The 25,604-nt window shown below is 33.9% G+C and overlaps 1 protein-coding gene across 1 annotated transcript in view; it reads right to left on the bottom strand.

The window, feature by feature from the left end:
• Positions 1-12,451: 12,451 nt before the first annotated feature.
• The window catches only part of LOC108550356 (Cysteine string protein), a 126,726-nt gene continuing 113,573 nt past the window's right edge, over positions 12,452-25,604 (bottom strand). The window contains exon 7 of the mRNA XM_017904087.1: positions 12,452-12,649. Coding sequence (XP_017759576.1) covers positions 12,582-12,649 — 68 coding nt within the window. The 3' untranslated portion in view covers positions 12,452-12,581. The remainder of the gene's footprint in view (positions 12,650-25,604) is intronic.

The following is a 25,604-nucleotide window of genomic DNA, read 5'->3' as shown; positions in this document are numbered from 1 at the left end:
ATCAGCAGTACAAATCTAGAGAGAACAATATCTACACCCGACGAACAGAGACACATGCGAAAAGTTGATCAATTCCGGTACAATTTATATAAATCAATCAGCCACCATAACGGACATCAAACCTAACTCAACGAGCAGCAGAGGAGTCACTCTGGCCGGCACTACATATAGTGACCCCTATGGCACGTGAACGTAGTACTCTGCGTTGCAGGAAAGAAGTCGTCTGAGAAACTTGTAGGACCGAATCCCCATCAGTCCAACCATTCTAACATCATGGCAGAAGTAGAGTAAAACGCTTCCCTTATTGGTAGAACTGATTCCTTCCTGTTAGCCTGGTCATAGAACACCATGTGACAAAGAAAGCGAACAATGCAACGAGACTAGTAAAACGCTTCCCTTATTGGTAGAACTGATTCCTTCCTGTTAGCCTGGTCATAGAACACCATATGACAAAGAAAGCGAACAAAGCAACGAGACAAAGTGAGACAGACGTAAAAAATAGATGCAAGAGCGTAGACTCATCCCAAAGCGTAGTAGTGCTTCCAATTCATTGTAAGTTAACTCTGAGATAACATTTCTTTCGCGGATATCTTACGCCTATGTTAACGTAATACGTTACCGATCTTGGAGATAGTAGTTTTGGGAGTGTCATAGAAGAGTGGGTATTACTAACAAGAGTATAGGCGGAGCTAGTGGAATACCTCTCTTGCTCCGCAACCGAACGAGATGACTTCTTTCCTGCAACGCAGAGTACTTACATACAGGTCATTGCGTGGATGCCGTCTGTATCCGGCACTCGTAACGAAAGGGTTAATATCTGCTAGTGGGCGAAACCTGATCAAAAAATAGGTATCAGGCGACGAGATCTCTTCTTGTAGGAAAGAAAAAACACTATAATTATATATAATTGTAATGATATAATGATATATCTAAGAGGAAGAACATTTATACCATTCTAAACATTACCTTGAAGAATTAATTGTGCATAAAACCACGTCGACATGATCTACAGAACCCAACTTACTGTTATAATTCGCAACACATTCTGGTTTTATTTCATGCAGTCCCATAAAATAATTTTTCGTTGTATTTTTAATTGTTGGGCAATGGATTACTATTTCACACCGACCTTTTATTTGGATTATGTTTAAAATACTTATACAGTCACACGTGATTATTGATCTAACGCTCATTTACATCTAAAACCGTAATATCTAGAAACATTGGTCAATATTTGGACAGTAAACAGCAGATATGGTAACGATAATCAGTATTGGTTATGAATCTCTTTTTCATTATCAACCAAGTGACAACTCATGAATGAGTCTCACTGTTAAGCCTTGGAATGTCGTTCCGGTATTTCGTACGGCCCTTTGTTTAGAATAGACCCAGAAGACCGTTAGGGTCTTCTGGCAGCTAGATTCTAATTGCTGTGTTAGTTCAAGTTCCGTGTCCTTTCTATCTTCATTTTCAATGTATTTTCAAACAATTCTTTATTTCCCTCGGGTCACCGGACACGAGGCATTCTTTAGCCACTAATGTCAGAAAGCAGGCAACAGCACTTAGGATTTGGTTGACAATAGGCCTGCAAAGAAAGGGACCAGGCCATGTGCGATGTCGCGACTTTCGGAGCCATAAAGTAACGGGTCCTTCAGGAAGGGTCACGAATGTGCGGATGACCCACCAGCAACCCCCTTTGAGGTAGAGGCTTCCTCCACCGGCAGACCTGGTCGCGGAAGACGGTCCTCCCTTCTTTGGGGGCATCTGATTCGCGGACCGAGGGCCTCTCGGTCCTGTCAACCACCAATGGGAAAACCGATTTCCCTTTGGAAACCATGGGCTCCGAAAGATCGTGCATCGCACAAGTTAGTTAGGTCAGTACCAGTCAGTCAGTCAATAACATTCGAAGAGTTCAAAAGAGTTATCCGAAACTACTACATAAAATACAGTCCACTATAAACACAACGTTCGTCAAGAAATTTGGTTCGTCGTTAATCATTGCCAATTGAGGACGACCTATTGACGATATACACTCACTGTTATTCTTGTTGATGAATTCAGTCTCTTTATATTTTATATTATTTATGTTATGTCAATGCCTTCCAGTTTATACATACTTAGTTGTTGATTAAGATCTTTTGATCTTTAGGCGCGTGATCTATCAGATTCAATATAAATATTGGAAAATTTTGATTTAACCTATAAATACTACGTTTATTATCATTTAATAACTTAATAACTGATCGGTTACAATAGACTAAAACGTTATAACATTTTTCATTCTTCTGGGCTTTTATTTATGGTATTGTGGAGGTCCTTCCCACTTCGAGTCTTCTCTACTGTACCCTCCATGTTGCCAGGCGTCTCGGTAGTCTATTTAGCAGTTAGCTACTTGTCGTAAACTAGTAATTGTTTCTCACTTCAACTTCCGTGTTCTACGTTTTGCACACTAAGATTTGTGTTATGCGTTAGAGGTTTTTAGACATTCTTTATCAGTTATTACGTATTTGTTATTAGTTTTTGTACAATAGGAAGCAGCAATTACTTAGATATCAGATTTTGCGTCACAGGTGTGTGTTCTGAGTTCTGAGAACTATGTTTTATTATAAGTGACTTGCGTTTGTATTTATTCGCTGTCAGTTAATTGCAGTTAGTCGCTGGTAAGGCTACTTAACAGACCCTTGCCTTAGACGGGGGATATTATTGACAGGTTAGGAATTTGTACATATAGAAAGCGGAGGGTTCACCGAGGACTTGCGAGAATTCTCTAACTCCTTAATTCCATTTAGCGGTGAAGGTGAGAATGGTAACCGTTATAATATCATTAACTTTGTGGATCTGTAAGGCTACTTAACAGACCCTTGCCTTAGACGGGGGATATTATTGACAGGTTAGGAATTTGTATATATAGAAAGCGGAGGATTCACCGAGGACTTGCGAGAATTCTTTAACCTCCTTAATTCCATTTAGTGATGAAGGTGAGAATGGTAACCGTTATAATAGTAACTTTGTGGATTTGTTTCAAGGTCGAATGTTTTTTTCTAAATCCAAATTGGTGGCCAGGGATGAGGTTGTTACTGTTTAGAATAGGGTTCCTTCCAGATTAGTTTTTCCAGCAGTTTGGAGATGATAGGCAATAGAGGTATAGGTCTGTAGTAGGTAGCGTTGTCTGATGGTTTCCCTGGCTTGGATGCGAAGATAATTTCATGCAATTTCCACAGAACAAGAAAGTACTGCAGTCTTATAATTGGGTTGAAGATTTGTGCTATACGAGTTATAACTTTTTTGGATAATACCTTCAGAAGTTTAGCACTTATTAGCTCATGTTCAGGTGCTTTGCTATTTTTCAGTGATTCTATCTCCACTCTGATTTCTGAAAGCGTCACGTGTTTGATTCGCGGGCAAGTTTTCAGAAGGCTGTTTAGGAAATTCGTTAGTTCTACATCTTTTTACAGAGATGTTGATGTATAATGATAAATGCCCACGAATACTTCAGCATTTTCATCTCCTCTGATTCATGATCCATCCTCTTTGCGGATTGCTGGGATATGATGTACAGTCGGCCGCATAAGTATTCGTCCACTTATCGCTGTCGGCGTATATATAGGGAAAAGAAAGTAAAGGAACACGTAAAATTAAAATGAAAAATATAGAAAATAATCTTTATTAATACAAAATAAGCTGACATTTTGTGAAATTCGTAGTTACTGTACATAATGAAAAATTAAACAAAATAACATAATGCATCGGAAAATTTGAACGTAAAAGTATTCATCCACTTACAAATTAATTGAGTTATAAAACTGAAGTTATCAGTTTAATACTTTGTGGGATACCCCTTAGACCTAATTATAGCTTCTAAACGCTTCGGCATTGATTTCACTAATTTGTTTGTTTGCAAAATCGGGTGATATTTTATATCATTCTTCTATAAATCGTTGCTTTAATTCTTCGAAATGTTTAGGCGGAGATTCACGCAAATTTCTTTTTATCTCTGCCCATGAGTCCTCAACGGGGTTTATATCTGGCGACTGGGGTGATGTTTGCAAGTAACGTGGTGTATTATATAGTATCCATTCCATGACGATTCTGGCTTTATGCTTCGGATCATTATCTTGTTGAAGCATGAAATTGCTATTTATACCTAGTTTTTCAGCACTTAGTAATAGCTGCTGCTTTAATATATTTAAATACATTCACTGATCCATGATCCCATCTATAACATGATAATTACCAACCCCAGCCGCTGACATACAACCCCACACCATGAGTGACGCCGCTCCGTGTTTCAGTTGGTATCAAATTTTCTTTTTGATATACTGTATTTGTTTTCCTCCAAATTTTTCTCTTAGGTGCATCAAAAACACAAAATTTCGATTCATCGATAGAAATGACGCGTTTCCAAAAATCCTCTGATTTAGAAATGTAGTTTTGCGCGAGATGTAGTCTCTTTTTTCGATTTACTGCATTAATGAATGGTTTCTTACGGCTAATTCGACTCTTTAAGTCAGCGCTGTGAAGTGCACGTCGAACTGTATCTAGACTTACTACTTTTCCTAACGGAGATAGTACCTTCCCGCGTATTTCAGGTGTGGATATGAGGATCCTGCTTGACAGCTCTCAGTATGCGGTGTGTTTCATCACGATTAGTTAGTACTTTCGGTCTTCCTTATTGTGGTTTATTTATAATACTTTTGGCTTCTTTAAACTTTCAGTATATATTGTATTGCAGTTCGAGGTCTTTTCATTATATTTGCAATTTCTTTTTTGGATTTTCCTTCTTTCCACAATTTCACAATAACTTCTCTTTCGGATAAAGATATTTTACTTTTCTTATGCTTCATTTTGGTACTTTCTATTTGACTGTTAGAAGTTAAAAAAACACAGTAGATCGCATCACATTCATTTGTTTCATCATTCAGTTCTTTTATACTTTATTATGTTCGTTTGCATGCATTTTATCTAACATAGACATCGATAGACGGATATTTTTGCGTTCAAATTTTCGGATAAGTTCTGATATTTTGTTTAATTTTTCACTGTGTATAATAATTACAAATTTCACAAAATGTTAGCTTGTTTTGCATTAATAAAGGTTATTTTCTATATTTTTTATTTTAATTTTACGTGTATCTTTCCTTTCTTTTCTCTATACATACACCGACTGCGATAGGTGGATGAATACTTATGCGGTCGACTGTACATACGATGTATGTATCTTTTAAGCTCTTTTGTTGCTTTTCACGAATGTGGGAAGTTGTTACTCAGTTACCGAATATGGGGACAGGTTTCGTAATATTGTCTATTATCGTTTTTGTATTTGTATTGTAGGATACCAATTCGGAAAGAAATCGCGAATCGGTCATTGCCAACAAAAACAAGTTATAAACCGATCAATATTTTCTAGAAGCAAATAGTTATTAGTTATATTAAAATTACATTGCGAGGTCCCTACGGTGAAGGGTAGATCAAGAAAAGCATAAAAGCACGGTTCTTGACGACCAAAACAGAGTCCTTAGAAATCAATTGTGACCGGCACGAGCGTGAGTCGCTTGTTGTTGGAAAGAGAGTTAAATTAGAATGCGTCTTTGTGTGTTTTCGTTTCGTTATCTTGGTGTTCTTTTCCTAAGTTAAATTAGTTTTATGAGTTTTAAGTTTGTGTTATTCTGTTCTTGCTGTTTTGTCAATTTTTGGTGTCTCAAAACTAGTTTTCGCCATTCTACAGTATAGTAATTTCCTTAGCTGTCTAGTTAGCTTATTTAGTGTGTTCTTGCATTTTTGATGTCTACTAAGTTGCCACTTCCGTTTGGCTGGTCTCTTTTCGATTATTTTCTCTTTTATATATTTAGGATAGTTTGCAAATTCGGGTAGACTTCTTCTTCTTTTGGAGTGGCGCAACATGCTGTATTTTATGTGTTTTGTTAATTTTTGGACAGCATGTTGGATATCTGATGCTGTTTTCAGTGGGATAGCCAGACTTAATTCATTGTTAACGTGTGTTCTAAACGTGTTAGAATCCGTGCCAGAATTGTGTAGGAATAGGTTTCTATCTTTTATTAAAATTGTAGTTCCTATTGTTAGTGTGACAAGAAAGTGGTCTCATATACTGCCTTCTATGTATATGAATGTAAAAAGTTGCAACACTTTTCGTAATGCTGAAGTCAAGTAAATCAGGTAGTTTTGATCTACCACTGAGCCAGTAGGTTGGTCTGCCTGTGCTAATAAAGTGATATCCCTTTGTACGCAGGGCTTTTTGGGGTTCTCTATCTTTAGGATTTATCAACCTTGATTCCCAATATACATGCTCAATGTTATAGTCCTTACCTGCTATAAATTTGGTTCCGAAGATTTTGAGGAATGTCTAGAATTGTTCTTTAGCAATCATATGGTTAAGTAGATGGTAAGCTGCGGATGAAATGAATGGCTTCGTTGATAGCTTCACATTAACAGTTGTTGCTTGCAAGTATAGTTCTACAAATTTATCGCATTCTCTTCACGTACTTTTCTGTTTGAATGTGGGGTATAGTATGTTTTGTATAATTTCATAAAATTTACTGTAGAGATTAATTTATATTTAAATTTCGTGGGACGAAGTTAGGGAGATCAAAAAATAAAACACACAAGATATCTAGTTGTAATAAGACAATAATAGTACAGTCATTTATGATTTAAAATCAATATATGGATATTAAAACGCACAGAATTTGTTGAAACTGATTTGTGTTTAATACTACTTATAATACGTAAATATACAAAATTTTTTATTTCTGTAATTTTCTGTAGTTTTCTGTATTTTTCAACTTGGGAATGTCCTCGTTGGGAGGATATCGACCGCAAAGAGTTAAAGCGTCTCCGATGTTTGGAACCGATATAAAACAGTTGAGAGCTGTAATGGGCCAAGCGTTTATTCTTTCTTGACTCTCAGCAGTCAGTTCGCGTCATTCTTCGCTGCATACGGACGTGAAGGGTCAAACCTTTCTTCAGCCATCGAACTAAAATTGTATCTCTATAAATTGTATTATATCCCTTATTTTCCTTATTCTTAATTAAAATTACTGTCTCACTGAATACACGAAGCATGAAAATGTCTTCATTTTCTAATCTTTGAATCTACAACAGATCACACACTCATTCGCTCCGCTATCATTCTTCGCACTATTTTTCTTCTTAACCCCTTCGCTACGGACGAAGGGACTACGGCCGCGGTACTCCCGCAGAAGGAGCCGCCGCGACGAAACAGTGCACAGTCCGCGAGACCGATCGTCAGAGGCATTTGGTTTGCTGAGTATTGAGGTCCGTAATAAACAAATATAATAAAATATCAAAATACTATAGCAAAACAAAATACTCACGCTGCATATCCAGAGTGAGATAGTTGATGTGCAATAACTGCAGATGCTCGTCGTATGTACAATACGTGGCATTTTATGGAGAGCGACTATAGTCGCCCGTAGTAGCGAAAGGGTTAAGGTCCTTCAGCTCGCGTTACCACAGTTATTAATGGAGTTATTAACACGTTGAATGCGGCGCCGATTTTGCTATAATTTCTACTCAGACGGCAGAGAGTAAGCACTAGATGCCGAGCGTTCAAGTATGCTGAAGAGTATGAACGGAAGGTTACTTTGTTTCACTTTGTCGTTTGGACTGTGAGAATAGTGCAGCCAATGTACAAATATACAAATTATAAACAGAAGATAACGGGGTGGGGAATGCCAGAAGGGTAAAACGGCGATCACCAAGAGACGATCAGTCAGAAAAAGTCACGGAAGTGAAGATTTACTTCAGCAGAGGGAATTTACTATTTACAATATATTAATTGTCGTTAACACGTTGTATGCCATGGGGGTCACCGGTGATCGCCACTCAATTTGGCGGTGGCGCCACGGGGGCCGCCACCGGTGACCGGCGCGCCCAGATTGATAGAAATATATATAATTTAAACAAATGTCAATATTTAGAAATTTTTATTACTACCATCGTTAATTCAAAGGTGACCTCCATCGCAATTAACATGTCAAACATAGTTATACATTGTAACTTATCTATTGCAGATAATATTTCAACATTATATGTATCGCGTAATAGAAAATTCATCATGGCGTCACGGGCAATCCCTGTAAAACTGGCGTGGCATTCAACGTGTTAATAATTTAACCCTTGACAGTGTCGGTCTCACGCACCGATATCGACCAAATGAAACGTTTGCTGTCAGTCCCTAGAATCCATGTCGTGTATTACACACTGCGCTGATTTCGAAAACGACAAGTAAACAGGTGCAGAATTAACACTCTGCACTCGAGAGGCGAGCTTCAGTCACCATTTCATAAAATTTGGAAGATCGATATTAATTAATATATCAAATTTAATGTAATGCAACAGTTTGCGAGGTATCAAAATCAAATAATACTACAATTCTATTATTATACTATTCTTTATTTATTGCTTAAAAAAGTATCGTCAGTTTTTTAGTGGAGAATCTTTGATTCTCTCTATCTTTGACTCTTCTCTAGCCAAAAAATCGTCGAGTGCAAAGGGTTAATATATCGATAATCTCAAGGACCAACTGGATTCTCAGAATACCTACCTTCCTCGATAGTACCGATGACGATGCGGACTCTTGGGTTCACTATCGGAGCCCTACTATCATGTGATTATCACTAATCTGGAAATTGTAACTTTGTGATTAAAATAAATTTTGTTAATAAAGATTGTCCAAATCTCTTGTTCTTCGAAATTTGTATCAATTTAGTCTTCCAGTTGTTACATCTTATTGAGGCAAGTGACATACACTCGTATAATTATACGTACTTACAACTTATTTCCCGTATACTATAAAATCGTAAATTTTTGTATAAAATATACCGTTTTTATGAAAAATTATGAAACATGTTTTAACTCGTATCTGAATTTATTTTATTTGTCTTATAGGATAAATACATATATAAATAGAATGGTCAATTGAAAGAAATAGCATAAAAGAATAGTTTAATGCTTTTCTTTTTAAATTTACTATAAATCAACTCTTCATTTTCTGATTATGATAGGTCTAAATGCACGTATTAAGGATTTAATATCAGTTGGATTCCTTAATAGGCTGCTCGAGTTATGAATAAACGTATATGAATACATATGCATACATAACAGATTATATTCGCACAAAATTTCTTCTACAATTTCTTCAACAACGAATTATATGTATATATGTATGCATGCATATATTTATGCACAGAGTGCGAAATTTCATTATAATTTAATATATATATATATATATGCACTGGTTACTATTACTGATACCATAAAGTAGTTTAGGAAAAGGTATATGATGTAATTATATTTCAGAATTTTTCCTAACTCTGAAATAAATAACCCACTCTGTATACATACACATATATATGTGCATACTTACAAACATATTATAGATGATGTATTATACTACACATACATAATACATTCAGGTGCAGACATTTGAAACACATCGTCAAAATAACTTCAATATTTATGAAAATAGAAAAAAGCATTTCAAATAAAAATTGTTTGATATAGAATACAACGTATTAATAAATTTTCATTTATTAATACTCAAGAATAATCTACATATTTCCGTATTGTAATCAGTGTCACAGCAAGGTGTAATATTTTCATACTTATACTATTCGAAGATGTGCAGAAATAAATGTACTTGCTATAAAATGGCAATTGCTATGAAAGTAGAAAAAGCAAATATTTTAAGACAGTGTTATTACAATTAACATACTTTTTTACTTAAATCCTGAAACTGAAAGATGAACTATGGTCAAATAATTATAGGTGTAAAATTCGATACAATTGGATGATTTGAAATTACTTGCAAGACTATATGCGGTATAAATGTGGAAATATACTATTTTATTTCAAGATTATAGCATATTCGAATTAGCCTCGATTCCGAAATTTACAAAGAAAACGCTTTATTATCAGATAGTACCGATCTCCATATCAAACAACTTTAATGATTAAATATATGTTTTTGTTTCTAGAACTTAGGTATTTTGGTGATGTGTTTTAATTGCCTTTTCTGCATGATATAAGTTTTATAATTTTCTACTTCATAATACATTGCATAAGTATTTACACATATAATACGATTCTTTGAATAGCAGAGCAAAATAACGTTATAATATTTTTAATTTAAATTACAAATAAAGTAAAGGTTTCAACGTTTGTTGCGATTTGCCGTTAGTTAACATTAGGGTGTTGTAAAATTAATGCAAATTGTATCCTGTTAATTTTACAATTATATATATATCGATAAAAAATAATTTTTTTAATTAGTACATTTTTCAGAGATACATCGGTATCTTTCGTAAGAATTAATACATTATTTTTCACCCTTAGTAGTACATATTAACAATTCTTACATAGAAAAATCGTTAAAAATTACAACTAACATACAGTTCCTATTTTACATTTGTAAAATAAGTTAGAGGGAGAAATACACTAAATGCAAAAATGAATTACCCTATAAAAGTTAAAACGAGTTTTCAAATACAGTAGTGCTCGCTTAAATTTGACTAAGTTGGGGACTAGTGTCGAAATTCTCGTAAAACGCATAAATATTTTATACTAGCAATTGTCTCGAGTTCCTTGATAAGGAAAGAAAATAGATATAGCGAAAGCAAACAAGAAAGAAACAGCGTATCAGTATCGTCAATGTCGAAAATAAAAATCTCTACGTTTTTCAATTTATTTTTATAATAATGGTACTAATGGATCAGTAAGATTTTTCTACCGAGAATGAGCACAAACGTGACACATATTCGACGAGTTTCACTAATAATAATTATTCTATAGTTAGGTATAAACTTAGCATAATTCATTTAATTTATGCCATATTTGAACTCAATTTCACCGGAAAGATCTTAACAATTTACAATTAAGGATACTATTATCGAAAAATAATGTGAAAAATTTAGAAATTTTTATTTTCATAATTGGGTGAATCATCGTAGTGGAAAAATTTCTTTAAAATTTTCTGGCTTTTGATCATTCATGCTCGATACGTTAGTTTTTAAATGTTTACTTTACTGTATGTATTCGCTGATTTTGTTAGAAGCCCTAGATTCCACTCAGCTAGGGAAACTGAGTAATAGGGGAATAACGGGGGTGCATGATTGAAATTTAGGCGAGAATTACTGTAATTACAGTGTTATTACATTTATCTTGTATGGAATATTTCGTATTTAACAACAAGATAGTAAACATTATTAAAATATTTGTTAATATTTTATGTAAATATATGTTATAACAATAACAACACATAAAATGCATATATGCAATATATCTTAGCATATTAATATACACCAAAATATCCATATTAATATATTATTAAATGTAACATGTTTTCATATTTAATTTTGTATATCTATCTTCAACCGAAACAAAGGAAACAAACTTGATCGTTGATTAAGAAGTACAAATTATGAAACACAATTTAAACTCGTTACAAGATAAAATTCGTCGCGTAGATTACAATTTATTTTAATACTGTTTATTGTGAATTACCCTAGTCAAGTATATTTACTTAAGAAAAAAATATGCAACTCTCGCAACTTTTTCTTTCATCGAATATCATATTGACTTTTGTATCGAATTTGCAAATCTCCTCGCTACAGCGAACAAAGAAAATAAACGCTAGTATTGTGCATTAATTTCACACCATCCTAATAAAGACTGGAAGTTCCATTTTCGAGCAAATCCATTTTCGATATATACATGTATTGTGTGTTTCATAGGATAGAATTATTATTAGAAATAATAAATATACTGGAGTAAGAAGCAGTTCGATGAATGTATAACTGTACAAATTAGTAACTTATTTTCTTCTTCCGTACCATTGTCATACTAATTACAGTATATAATACGATAACAGAGAAAAGTTTTCTAGTAACTTTAAGCCATTTTTATTTACGCGCACGTGTACAATTTCTTACGTATTCCATGCATTAACAAAACGTGATATTTTTATCATTAAATATACGTTTCAATTTCGAGAATAATTGAGAATCTGTGAATGAGATATTTATATATCGAGGTCCTTGTTCGTCACTCTTTGTTTAGCCTGTTCGCAAGGTCGGGGTGGATTTACATATGAATATTAATATCACTTTATTAAACTTTGTTTCCAACATTTATTTCATTTCGCCTTCCTTTTATCGTATTTCTTTTTACTTTTTAATTTTATATTATATCAGTAGTTAAATAATTTCCAATTTTATCGCGTTACAATGCTTTATCGCATTTGAAATTAACTATTTAATGCATTTAAGTTGAAACATTTCATTATGCGATATCAAAGAATCCTTTGAGCATTTAACAATTCTTCTGAAATGTTAATTATTAAAAATTTTAATTATTTAACTATAATTAAGTTAATTCCAACCAGGTTAAATTTTTATGCAACGAAAAATGCGCTTGCAGAAAACAATTTTGACAACCTCTCGATATCTAACATGTTACTCACACGTTAAAATCCACCCCGTAAGGAGTTATGTAACAAACCTTTCTAACGCTTATACGTGTACCATATTTGTATCATTCGATGACTACCATTTTGTTATACTCGTGCTAGTTGTACCAATGTTTGCTCCAATGAAGGGGTTTGTAGAGACAGCTGTATCGAACAAATAAATTGTATAGTAATTAAACAACATGTACTGAATATAGAAACATGATTATTATCGTAGATTAAGAGGTATAATGATTAACAGAATATAATTTTCACTAAATGATCGAATTTGAAACGTGTGATAGATATTTCTATGCGTTTAACAATTTAAGAAAATAAAATAGAATATTTTAATAATAATTTTAAAATGGTATTTCGAGTAATGGAAGTGCTAGGCACGTTATGTTTTGTATTTCAATTTTACAAGTTTCAGGATTATCTTTACCCTTTCGCAACGCTTAGCGTGTATATGCATATACTCTATATACTGTATGCATATACTGTACTTTTGCTGTATATAATGCCAATACTTTTGCTCAACACAAAGCAGTCCAATCTATTAACCCTTTGCACTCGAGAAGCGACTCTCAGTCGCCGTTTAATCAGATTCTAAAGATCGATGTTAATTAATATACCAAATTTAAAATTACCCAACGATGCGTGGAATATTTCTAGCGTTTTAAAAATATCGTTGACTTTATGACAGAAAACAAAGGATCAAGTCGAATATAGGATCGAATAAAGTGTTACAAACCGGCTTCTCCAAAGTATGCATATTTTGATTGGAAAGTTTCATCTATTAACACTAAAATTACCCATCTATAACACATAACTAGATACATTGATAATAACAAATGATAATGATTGTAACGGTAAGTAGAAGATAAATAAAAATGTATAATAACGTTTCTATCCAAGTAAAAGTAAAAATTAAGTTTTTCAAAAACAGCTAAATGTTTTCAGAAATTGTACAAATAAAATATCTGAAACGAGTCTTGCTAGTTTTAGTGTCAAATACTACAGAAGGGCTAACAGAGTGCAAGTGTTGCTAGGGTGAGTTTCTTAACAGTGCAAAGGACTAATGATGCATATAAGGGTTAATGACGTTGGAACAGGATGGTTCTTAACCCATATGGCATTTTAACGTCTATATTAACTACTAACATTTAAATAGCCTAGCAACAGAATTTAAATCACCCAATGAAATAATTTTTAAAGCAGAATATATCTTTTTTAATATCTTTCGATACCTGTACGAAGTCCCTTTTATGTAAGATATTTTCCGTTGTAACTTATTAATTATGCAGAGTGAAAAAAAAATACCTTAACACTAGAACAACCGATCTTAATGGGTACCTAAACATAGCGGGACACAGAAGATAGTAATTTTAATGGAACGATGAAGATACGTATATAATTGTGGGGGTAAATATATTTGTCCTTGTAGCGACCAAGTTCTCACCCTCGCCAATAGATGGATTCCTACTTGAAGGAGGTTCGAGGACTTTCTCACAAGTCCACGGCGAAGACTCGACTTTCCTTAAATAGAAGTTCCCGTGACACCTACTATGCGTTGCATGAGAGAAGTCATCTCGTTCGGTCGCGGGGCAAGAGGAGTATTCCACTTGCTCCGCCTATACTCTCGTTAGTAATACCCACTCTTCTATGACACTCCCAAAACTACTATCTCCAAGTTCGGTAACGTGATACGTTAACATAGGCGTAGATATCCGCGAAAGAAATCTCAGAGTTAACTTACAATGAATTGGAAGCACTACTGCGCTTTGTTATCCGCGAAAGAAATGTTATCTCAGAGTTAACTTATAATGAATTGGAAGCACTACTACGCTTTCGAGGATGAGTCTACGCCCTTGCATCTATTTTTTGCGTCTGTCTCACTCTGTCTCGTTGCTTCGTTCGCTTCCTTTGTCACATGGTGTTCTATGACCGGGCTAATAGGAAGGGATCAGTTCTACCAATAAGGGAAGCGTTTTACTCTACTTCTGCCATGACGTTAGAATGGTTGGGCTGGTGGGGATTCAGTCCTACAAGTTTCTCAGATGACTTCTCTCATGCAACGCATAATAAGTATCCCAGTGTCTAAGGCAGGGTCTGCTAAGCAAGCCTTACTGATGAGTCCGCTAGCAGGTCCTGGACGAAACGCACCCCTTCCTTTTCCCTTCGTCCTTCTACTTGCTACCCCATCTATAGCAACGACGACCACGGGGATACCACCAGACCAGCACTACAGGAACAACAGTCCATCATCAAACCGGACAAAGAGGACACCACCGCACTTAGCCAACCTCTTTCTTGGAGACGGAATATTGGGAGTGGGGTATCTACAGAAGATACTTCTATTCTTACTACAGTTCTCTACTGTTGCTGTATAGTCGATTTGGTGGGAAGGTATCCTCGGTGTGGTGGTGGTGCTAGAAGGAACAAAAGGAAAAGGAAGGGATGCGTTTCATCTTGGGCCTGTTAGTGGGACTCATCAGTGAGGCTACCTAGCAAGCCCTACCTCAGACGAGGATACTATTGGAAAGTTTGGAAGTTCTATATATAGGAAGCGGAGAGCTTACCGAAAACTTGCGAGAAAATCCTTGAACCTAGAACCTAGATGAACTTGGGTTCCTAGAATCCTTGAACCTAGAATCCATTTAGTGGCGAGTAGTTAACCCTTTGCACTCGACGATTTTTTGGCTAGAGAAGAGTAGAAAATCAAAGATTCTCTATTAAAAAACTGACGATACTTTTTTGAGCAGTAAATAAAGAATTTTATAATAATAGAATTGTAGAATTATTTGATTTCGATACCTTGCACACTGTTACATTACATTAAATTTGATATAATAATTAATATCGATCTTCCAAATTTTATGAAATGGAGACTGAGGGTCACCTCTCGAGTGCAAAGGGTTAATTACAGTTCTATGTCAATATGAGTCAACGCTAATTTTTGTAAAAGCAGGTATATGTTTTAAGTAATTTTAAAAAGGAAAATTCCGAGATCAGTCATTTTGACCGGATTGATAGTTCTAGTGTTAAACAAAAGTTGTTAGATTTGATAAATGAAAAATAATTGAAAAATCTTTCGTTTGGAAGAAAGAGACTGTTACCATTTCCACCCTTAAGGAACTCATCCCTATAGTATCTGATATTCTAAAATGTTGGAGCATTATTCAACACCTGATTATTTCAAGTTGGAATCTGCGATGGCTTTAAAAACTGATTATAATACTTTATTTGCTCCATTCCATATAATCAAATGCTAATTGAAATTATACAGCTGCTTACGAGATTATCGATCAAAATGGATAACGTATTACTCAATAAAAATTCTTTGGTTATAAACAAAGAAAAGGAATGTCTACTGAAAATCTACCTATATGCATATATTACACCTATTCGAGACAGAAAACTATTTTTCATGACTATTGTTCAAAACTATTCTTCATGGATATTATTGTGACAGTTCAATGGTGAGATTGATATGTATAGTTTAACTTAATTGAACTATATTGAAGAATTATTTACAAATTATTCGTTATATGAAAAAATATTCTAATGAAATGAAGTATAATTTAAAAAAAGAAGTTTGATGCAATTATCAGGTCGTTGCTAGTTTACATTTGTATATAATTTATTTTATTTAATAAATTCGATCTTTTTATATAAACATGTTATTTTATCTCATATCGCGAACCTTTTGAACTTGTAATATCTACAACTATACAGTTTGAAAAAATTTTCCAATATTATCGTACAAGAGCTTAAAAACTGGTAATTATCGAGATATTCTGTAAATAATTTTTAATGAAAACCAGTGGAAAAAGTAAGAATTTAAAAAATGGAAAATTTATTGTAATATCTGCTTAATTTTCAAATTCTAACGGCAAATATTTATATAATAAATGTTACTACTATTTTGAATAATTAGAGTTATAAAAATTACTATTTTGAATAATTAGAATTATTAATAATTCGAAAGAATAACATTTCATAATAATGAAAACATAATCATGGAAGTATGGTTCGCGTTTACGGTACAGCCAATAAAAATGTTATAAAAGTAAAGTGTTTATACACTACGCATATCATGAAAAGTTTGTTGTCTATTGCAATAAGTAATTACAGTATGTAAGCAACTTAAGATGGAATTCCTACGAATAATATGAATCATATTGTATGTCCAAACATCTAGTATGTCATCCGAAATTTAACCCTTTTGTAATCAGCAGAATACATATTTAATTATAATATATTATTTATTATTATTGTAAGATATTTTTAGGCATTATTAGGATACGATGGTCGAAGTGTTCCTGCAGGGAATTTAGAACTCGTTAGGTTTAGAGGATTCGTTAGGGTCTAGTTACCAGATGGGTCATAGGAGGTTGGGGCCAGGCCACGCGAGATGGCGTCGTACAACCTCGGCTTTTCTCGTCGTAACTCGAGGGTGAGGCAACCGCGGTCACCTTCGATGGTGACCCTTCGGAGGGCCTAACCCAGAAGGAGGAATCTTTCTACCCCTGAGCTTTACGTGAAGGAAGTTTTCTTCTTTCCTCCTCCGAGGGAGGCCCTTGCCTTTTAAACGGGCTTAAAAGGGTCTCTCCTGGAAGATAGGGTTTAGTTCGTCATTAGTTGCTTTTATTCATCAGTAGTTCGTGTTGAGAGTCTTGAGTTGTAGTTTAGTTGTCTTTTAGTTCGTTGAGTTCGTGAAGAGTTTTGAAAGAGTCTTTCAAAAGCGAGACTAGTAAGAATTGTTCGTCACTAATAGCAGTCTTTAAGAGTTAGAGCTGAGATTGAGTCAGATCTAGTCCCTAATTTGCGGAAATTTTAGAGTCGAAGTACTCTGCAGCGTAGTAGAGACTGTGTGACTCTACGTTATTATTATTAAATATTTCAACTACGTGTAATATGCCAAATTGTATTTTTCATTTCATGTGCCAAATTAAATTTTACGACAGAATAGTGTAATTCACGCCGGAATCGAATAACCGTGTAAGATTACAATACTAAAAAGAAAAAAATTGTCTTTTTCTTTCGTTTTTCCTGGCATAAATTTTTGTGACATATTTCTAATATTTTTGTAATTACCACATAATTTGAATAGCCTTTGCTTATGTAATAATCTCGAAACTTATACTCTAAAGCTGTTGTTAATAAATTACGAGAATAGATTGTTAATAAAATTTAAAATAATGTTACATTCGCTATATATAATATATACACCACCGTTAATCTTGAAATATAAGCTTTTAACTAAACTGTTAATCGATCGGTTGCGTCGGATGCGACGAAAGAACATTGCGTTCGCGCGATATGTCACTTTTCAATCCCGAGTAACGCACATTTAAAGCGGAAACTCTGTATTTCGAAAAAGATGTGTCATTGACAGGTGTTCTTGTTCCGCTATTATTTTTATTATCAATTATCAAACCACTTCATCACGTCAGTTTCTTCATACTCTTCGCAATCTGGTATGCTAGTATTGTTTCATATTGTTTCGTATGCTCCATATATATCGTTTTCCGTATTTTTCGACTTTTCCACATACACGCGTCAAAAGTTTCTTCCAAGCTTTTTCCAGTGTTCTGAACTTCGTCTACAATATCGTGTAAGACTCGTGGTAAGAACATCGGGTCAAACACGAATATCACGGGTGAGAGACGTAATTCATAGATAGAGCCCAACATATACAATACGGGTCAGGATCGTGGTTCATTTTCACCGATGTCTTTCTGTCTCAATTGTAACGAGTAGATAAGGATTGCCCCACTTCAACGTCGTGTGATAACAACGGGATATGTAAGAAGGACAGCGTCTCAATTAGGGTCCTATTGTCTTATTCAATTAACGCGTACGCCGGAGGCTCTGCCCAGGCAACCATTGTAAAAAATCTATAAAAATAAAAATTAAAGGCGCTGGTGTGCTACGGCATATCGGCTTATTTTTAAAAAATTCTTTTATTAATTTTTCGCATAACATCAGTTACGCGTTATTCTTCGCCATGTTCGCTCAAAATGGCTCGAGGTGTGACTGACTTTATTGTTGATTATAGTACGCGTCATCGAAACTTATAGTACATCATCGAAGCTAAGGGGTTAATATTTAATTACTAAAGATTGTCAAATTATCAGATTATCAGATTTTTCTCTTTACGTCCGTTTATTACGTTTTATTCCGATTAGTGTTAAGAAATACTCCTCATTCCGTGAGTACGAGGACTTTACGCAGTAAAAATAGCATTGTGCATTGAAGCATTGGACTCAAACTTGTAAATAATTTTTAAAACACGAAAAACTTTTACTTTTGTCAATCGCTAATATTGGTAGCTGTTGACATTAGGTAGGATTTATGCAAATAAATGTGACGCGATCTTTGCTCATTTTTTGATTTACCAATTTCTCACAAAGAAAAACTAAGGTTTTTCGCATAATGCTTTCTACGTTAGTCATATTTCGTTTGCATTTTAAATGTTTTTCGGTATATATTCCATCACTTATAGAAATTTATTAAAGTCAGTTTTTGAAGACTTGTTCACAGCTTTATTTGGGAAAGTTTTTCTTCGCTAATATCCATTTGCTGAATAATCGTAGCGTTACTTTCATAACCTATTCTTACTTTAAAATTAGGATTTTCTTGCATTTTTTCGTAAAGTACTCGAGCTTTCGCGCATATCAATTGTCATAATGTAAGTGTTCTTTTATTTCTTCATTGTAGAAATCATTTGTGATGTAAACTGATCGCACATTCTATGAAAAAGGATTGAAAGCATAGAATATAAGTTGACTAGAGTGCAGTTGAGTTTCAATTTCCTTACTTCCGATATGCATTTATTTTGTCGTTGTGTTTTTGTCAAAAATTCTTTTTTACTTAAGTCTTTGTAAATAGGCATGTAATAGCAATTATTACGTTTTCCGATAATGCATTTTTATGGTTATAATTATTTTTAGCAAATATATCTGTAACCAGCATTCCGCAGTCCAGTAATAATTTTGTAACTTTCTTATTTTTATGAATTTCATTTTAGTATTTTATAGAGTCTTTCTTGAGGTCTTGAACACCAGGAAAACCAAAAAAAAAAAAAAAAAAAATAGGAAAATTGTTTAATCCATTACAATGGTTTCCTAACTTAAGAGGACAGGACAGTTTGACGAGCTCAAAAATTAATGATACTTTAAAGAAACACTGGAGAAAAAGTAATCGTTTGATTAATATAAGCTTTTGTGACTTGTTTCAACATATTATAAGTTATATAAAACAGTATTAAATTTTCAAAAAAGTCCCGTATTTAGCTTCGTGACATCATGATTCTGAAGTAACTTTTTGAATATAGTCTTTTGGTGTGCAAGATTCCAGCCAAATGGATTAGCGATTTAAAAAACTCAAAATACACTTGAAACTATAACATAATAACAACGATTTATAGGCAATCTATCGAATTTTTACGAAAAATTTTGTTCTTTTTTGTTAATATTTTTGAAATTGTTAATAATTTTTAAAAAATCGATTCTTTATGCCTAACAAATGTTATAATAAAGATGTATGTAAAATTTCATAATAATTGGTCGATTAGATCTCGAGATATCTTGCACACCGTTTTCAGAAATATAGTTGCAGAAAAACGAGTTTAAAATTTTGTTGTACCGCGTGGTGTAATAAGGATGAGGTCCACGCGGGTTTGGGTAGGAGTATGATAATGCTGCTACCCTCTTCTCAATGTGTCGCGTCACTTACGAGACATTGAGCACTTCGGTGGTGTAATAAAGCGCAGTTTCTTGTGTATTTACACTTTATTACACGTTTTGTGAGTTGTACGATGATTGTGTGTAGTGTATCGTCTCAGCCTTTGCCGTTTCGTCTTGCTTCGTCTTCCGTTTGTCTTCTTGTTTTATGCGTTTGACTGAGTTTCGATACCGTCTTGATGTTTGTGTTTTACGTCTTTCTACCGTCTTGTTCGTGTTACTCCTCACTGTCGTCTTGCTTGTTTTACTCCTCACTGTCGTCTGATACTCTAGTTTGTTTTCACTCTATTTTGGCTACTGCCTGTCATCTCGTTTTGTCTAGTCTTGGTTTGCGGTGATTGGAGGAAAATGAGTGTAGGAGGAGGAAAATTAGAGCTTTTTTTCTTGGGTTAGGAGAGGGAATATAACAGGGAAGTTTCTCTTTTTGGTATTGTTTTGTTTTGATTTATACGTACGTCTGGTTAGCATTTTCGTGGGTCAGTCGCACGTGCGTCCGGTCTCAAGTATTACCGTCCCTAGTCCTTGTCTCGATTTATGATTGTCGATTCTAAAGAGGAACGGCTAGTCGCGCCTTCCACCTATTATTGCCGTCGCAACAAGTTTCGAAACGTAATTTTTCATACGTATCCTTAATTTTTCGCTAATCATTGCTATGCATTGCTATGACTATTGCTATAGTCATTGCTACCTCATACATATGACAATTTGCTTCGACTTTAATCTATTGCGTGGCTGATAGACTGGATCTACGGGTGATTTGACCTTTTTTCAGAGATTTTAAACGATCGTCCATTAAGTGCTTTAATCATTTTTTCGTCGAGTGTGACGCATAGTACAGCAGCTATTGATCTCGTGATTAAATTTATAGTGTTCATATTTCATAAAACACTGGAGAAGCCTCTATTGAAGATATTAGCAGCAATATAAACAGCTATTTTCGCGTCTGTAATGGTGTTAAATAATCAATAAATTATCAAAATTTCGTTTTACTTTTGGGTCATCCCACCTAAAACAAACCAAAAGTAAACCTATATATTGTTGACTCCTCGACATTTCTCATATTACGACCTATAGAATCGGTTCCATGCTGATAGACTGTCATGTCAAGCCGCCATACATATGCCGATGCGTTACGGCATACAAGATCGCGAATCGGTTTTGATTTCCTCACATTCAAAAATAGTTTTATTTTAAAGACTAGAATTTTTCGTATATTACTTGTAACACTACAATTGAAGACAAAAAAATTTTTTTTAAACTTTCAAACTGTCCTGCCCCTTAAAGTATAATGGACCTTCTTAGGTTATTAGTGACCACTAGTTGGTCTCACTTGGTCTTCCATGTTTATAGAAATTGCTGAACTCGTATCGTTCATATTGTCACGAATTCTGGGTAAGGTAGTAAATTTTGTTCGAAAATTAAATGTTTCTGTTGAACCACTTGTGTTTTATTGCCATCACCATCCGCAAAGAGCAGTGTGCAGAGCATTATTTTTTGGTAATTTTACTTTTTCTGTATTAGCATCTGAGGCGACATTCTGTAGGTAATTTTCGATTGATCGTTTGTTGTTCTTTATCCCAATAATTGTTCATTTACCAACATTATATTCTTCGGTTAACTTTGTCGTATTCGTGTCATTCCTCAGCTTCTCAATAATTTCTCATTCTGTTTCAATTAATTATATTACTCGTTTCTGTTTTGGTATTACCGTAGCTCTGGACACTCTGAACTTTAATATTGTACTGAGGTATTGTAAGGAAACTTCGTTTTGATCGTTAGACTTGAAGATTGTTTTGATCTTCCAACTTTAGTGGAAGTAAACACCACATACTCTGCGTTGCTGAAAAGAAGTCATCTGAGAAACTCGTAGGACCGAATCCCCACCAGTCTAACCATTCTAACATCATGGCAGAAGTAGAGTAAAACGCTTCTCTTATTGGTAGAACTGATCCCTTCCTGTTAGCCCGGTCATAGAACACCACGTGACGAAGAAAGCGAACAAAGCAACGAGACAAAGTGAGACAGACGCAAGAAATAGATGCAAGAGCGTAGACTCGTCCCAAAAGTATATTAACTTTAGATTCTTCCGATGAACACACGATTATTTGCAATTACTAATTACTAATTAGCATCTTGATTAACTTTCTATCGCATTATGCAGCAAACGTGATGTACTATACACATATTTTTTATATTTATGTTGTATCGTATGATTTTTTTAAACGGTTATCTAGTATGATGCAATTATGTAATTAATTTATCATAAAAAATACGTCTTAAATTTTAAATCAGTTTTCATAAATTATGTTAATTATTATTACCTTTGTACTTCTTTACTTTGTAAATCTTTGAGCTATTGTCATCTGATTCCTTATCCGACTCACTACTTTGTATTTCCAATTCTAGGTCTTCAGTTGCGTCTTCTATTATTTCATCTTTCGTCCAATATTCGTGTTCCAGTGTTCCTACGTGTTTACAAAATCCTTTCCAATCATATGGTGTCGTTTCGTTTATCGCCTGGCGTAGTAGTGCTTCCAATTCATTGTAAGTTAACTCTGAGATAACATTTCTTTCACGGATATCTTACGCCTATGTTAACGTATCACGTTATCGAACTTGAAGATAGTAGTTTTGGGAGTGTCATAGAAGAGTGGGTATTACTAGCGAGAGTGTAGGCGGTACTAGTGGAATACCCCTCTTGCCCCGCATGCGAACGAGATGACTTCTTTTCAGCAACGCATAGTACATTATACACAGTATACAATGCACGCTTAACTATTGCACTTTCTGCACGCATAACTGTCACGGAGTTATCAATTCTTGGGACTGCTTCTGCAACGATGAACGTTTTCCAAGTGTTTCATATTTTTATTTGTTTTCAAGTATTTTAAGACATTTTAAAAGAGAGATATTCTCTTTCTTCTTTCGTACAAAAAGAATAATCGAAAAGGGAACCGAACAATTCTTGAAACACGTACTTCCATAGATAATTGACGCGTCATGATCGCAACACTGCTACACTTAGTCTATTAGTATCATTAACCCATTTGCATCCACGCGCGGTATTCCGCGAGCTACGACTGTCGCCTATCACCGAGCGCGGAATATTCCGCGAACCACGACTGCCGCCTATCACCGAGCGCGGAATATTTCGCGAACCACGACTGTCGCATATCACCGAACGCGGAATAATCCGCGAGCCGACTTTTTCCATTACCAGTTGCTGAATATTCTTCATATGCCACAGATCACGTTTGATCCCTTTTGTGAGCATCTCATCTACGTCGGTTCATTATATTTTTAACAAGTTTTACTTTTGTTGCAAAAATCCTTTGAACTGCCATTATGAGTAGGTGCTGGTACACGTGCGGTGATACGGGCTAGTCGTCAGTTAAACGTCGCTGATGCCTGAACACGGCACCTTAAGTAGAGCCATGATGCAAATGGTTCAGTGGAATAATCCACACGCAATGTTGCTTATCTGTTTTAAGTTGATTTACCGTACAACTATGTAAAAGAATAAATATTCATATTATAACATCATATAAAATGATTTTATTTTAAAATATGTATAATTTTTGTATTGCATTAATTTCAATCGAAAGTTTAAAAGACACTCTTCAAAGCGAAGATGCAAATGGGTTAAGTGTGCAGTATGATCATGAAACATATAGTTCGTATAACAGAACATTCGAATAATGGACAGTTCACGTATTTAGTACTCCGACAATCGAGGTTCTATTATATATATGAGTCATTCACAGATCAGAGTAATTAACTTCATTTGTAGAGTTTTTGAAAATCTTAATGTCAAGATATTTGATCGATGATTATTTCTTTATTTTTAAAATAAATTTTTATAATACTTCTCATTTTTATAGAGTTCGTCAATGATAAATGATAACAATTACTAATTGATAAACGAGGGACTCGTAACATCAGCTATTTTTGGAAAATATCGAGATACATCTTTTATGAAATCACGCAATCATTCATATGAGAACTGACTAAACAATTTGCACTTATTAAATATAAAATCTAACGTTCCACAACATCAAATTTTATCTCGTGTTTTCTATATTCTAGTTTCAATTCTTTTTTCTTCTTATTATTTCAGCATTTTTATAAATTATATAGCCAGAAATAGTTCGATGTATATATGTTGTGTTTCTTTATAACAAAAGTTGTACTTAATTAAATAAAATAATTAAATTTTTAAAAACGAAAGGACATACTCCAATGTTGGATTTGGTAATTGGTGATTATTTCTATATTATTCTATATTATTTCTTATTGAAATTTTAATTTTAGCAGCTTTTCAATCCATGCAATTTTGACTTTCGCGATGTTTTTTATTTTATTATATTATTTGTATACATATATATTTGTACCTTAAGAGATATCTTTCATTTCAATATATTTTATTTTATTATTCGATTTATAAATTATTTCTTATAATAAGAATAATTGTTGGAAAGATTTGTTCCCTTTAAAATATTCCATATATGATTTTTCAAAATATGCGAAAATTTAATAGAAGACAAGGATTAGTTACGATTTAACATATACTGTAAATATGACGATTGAGAGGTGAACAAAGAATTTTGGAGGAAAAGTATTGCGGTTACGAAAGGGTTAAGGTCCAATAGAAATGCCAATTAGACTGATAAAAATATTGAGATATCAATGTTTTCACCTGTAACTGATATTACGAGTAGAATTCAATTTCTAATATCATTTAAAATATATTCTTTATATTTTATTATAATAAAATAATAATAATATTTGATGTATTTTTTATATACGATACTCACTACTCTGATATGACACTAATGAGCTAATATTATGTAATATTGTTGCATGCACCAAGGATTTTTTATCCGATATCCAACGTAGCGAAAGGGTTAAAGAAACGAAATTGGAATAGCGCAAAAGGTTTGTAATTCTCAGTCGCAAGCATATTTAACCGTGTTATCTGCTGTTACAGATTATTATGTCGACAGTATGATTTAATAATTATTGATTATGAAATATAAAAGATGAATATTTCTGTTTTGCATCTTTAAGCAAAAAGGATAATTCATGCTACGTTACAAAGTGAGTTTGCATTGCAATTTCTTACGAAACACGAGAACGGTAATACCAAAATTAATTGTTTTCTTATTTTAGAAGTTACAGCGAAACAATAAAAATTGTTAGTTAAATATTTGCTTCGTCATGCTTTTAGAATCACTAAAACAACGAAACTAATAATATTAAACATCGATAAAAAGATAAACTTATGAAATACCATTGAAATATGATACTATATTTTACTATCTGTACAAGTTATTTAAATACGATATCGTTATCGTATCGTGATTATCGTA

Source organism: Eufriesea mexicana, unplaced genomic scaffold, assembly GCF_001483705.2.
Source record: "Eufriesea mexicana isolate 0111107269 unplaced genomic scaffold, ASM148370v2 scaffold2646, whole genome shotgun sequence".
In the NCBI taxonomy this organism is placed as follows: domain Eukaryota; kingdom Metazoa; phylum Arthropoda; class Insecta; order Hymenoptera; family Apidae; genus Eufriesea; species Eufriesea mexicana.
Note: the sequence above shows the minus strand (reverse complement) of the source record. Positions and strands in the feature narration are given on the sequence as shown.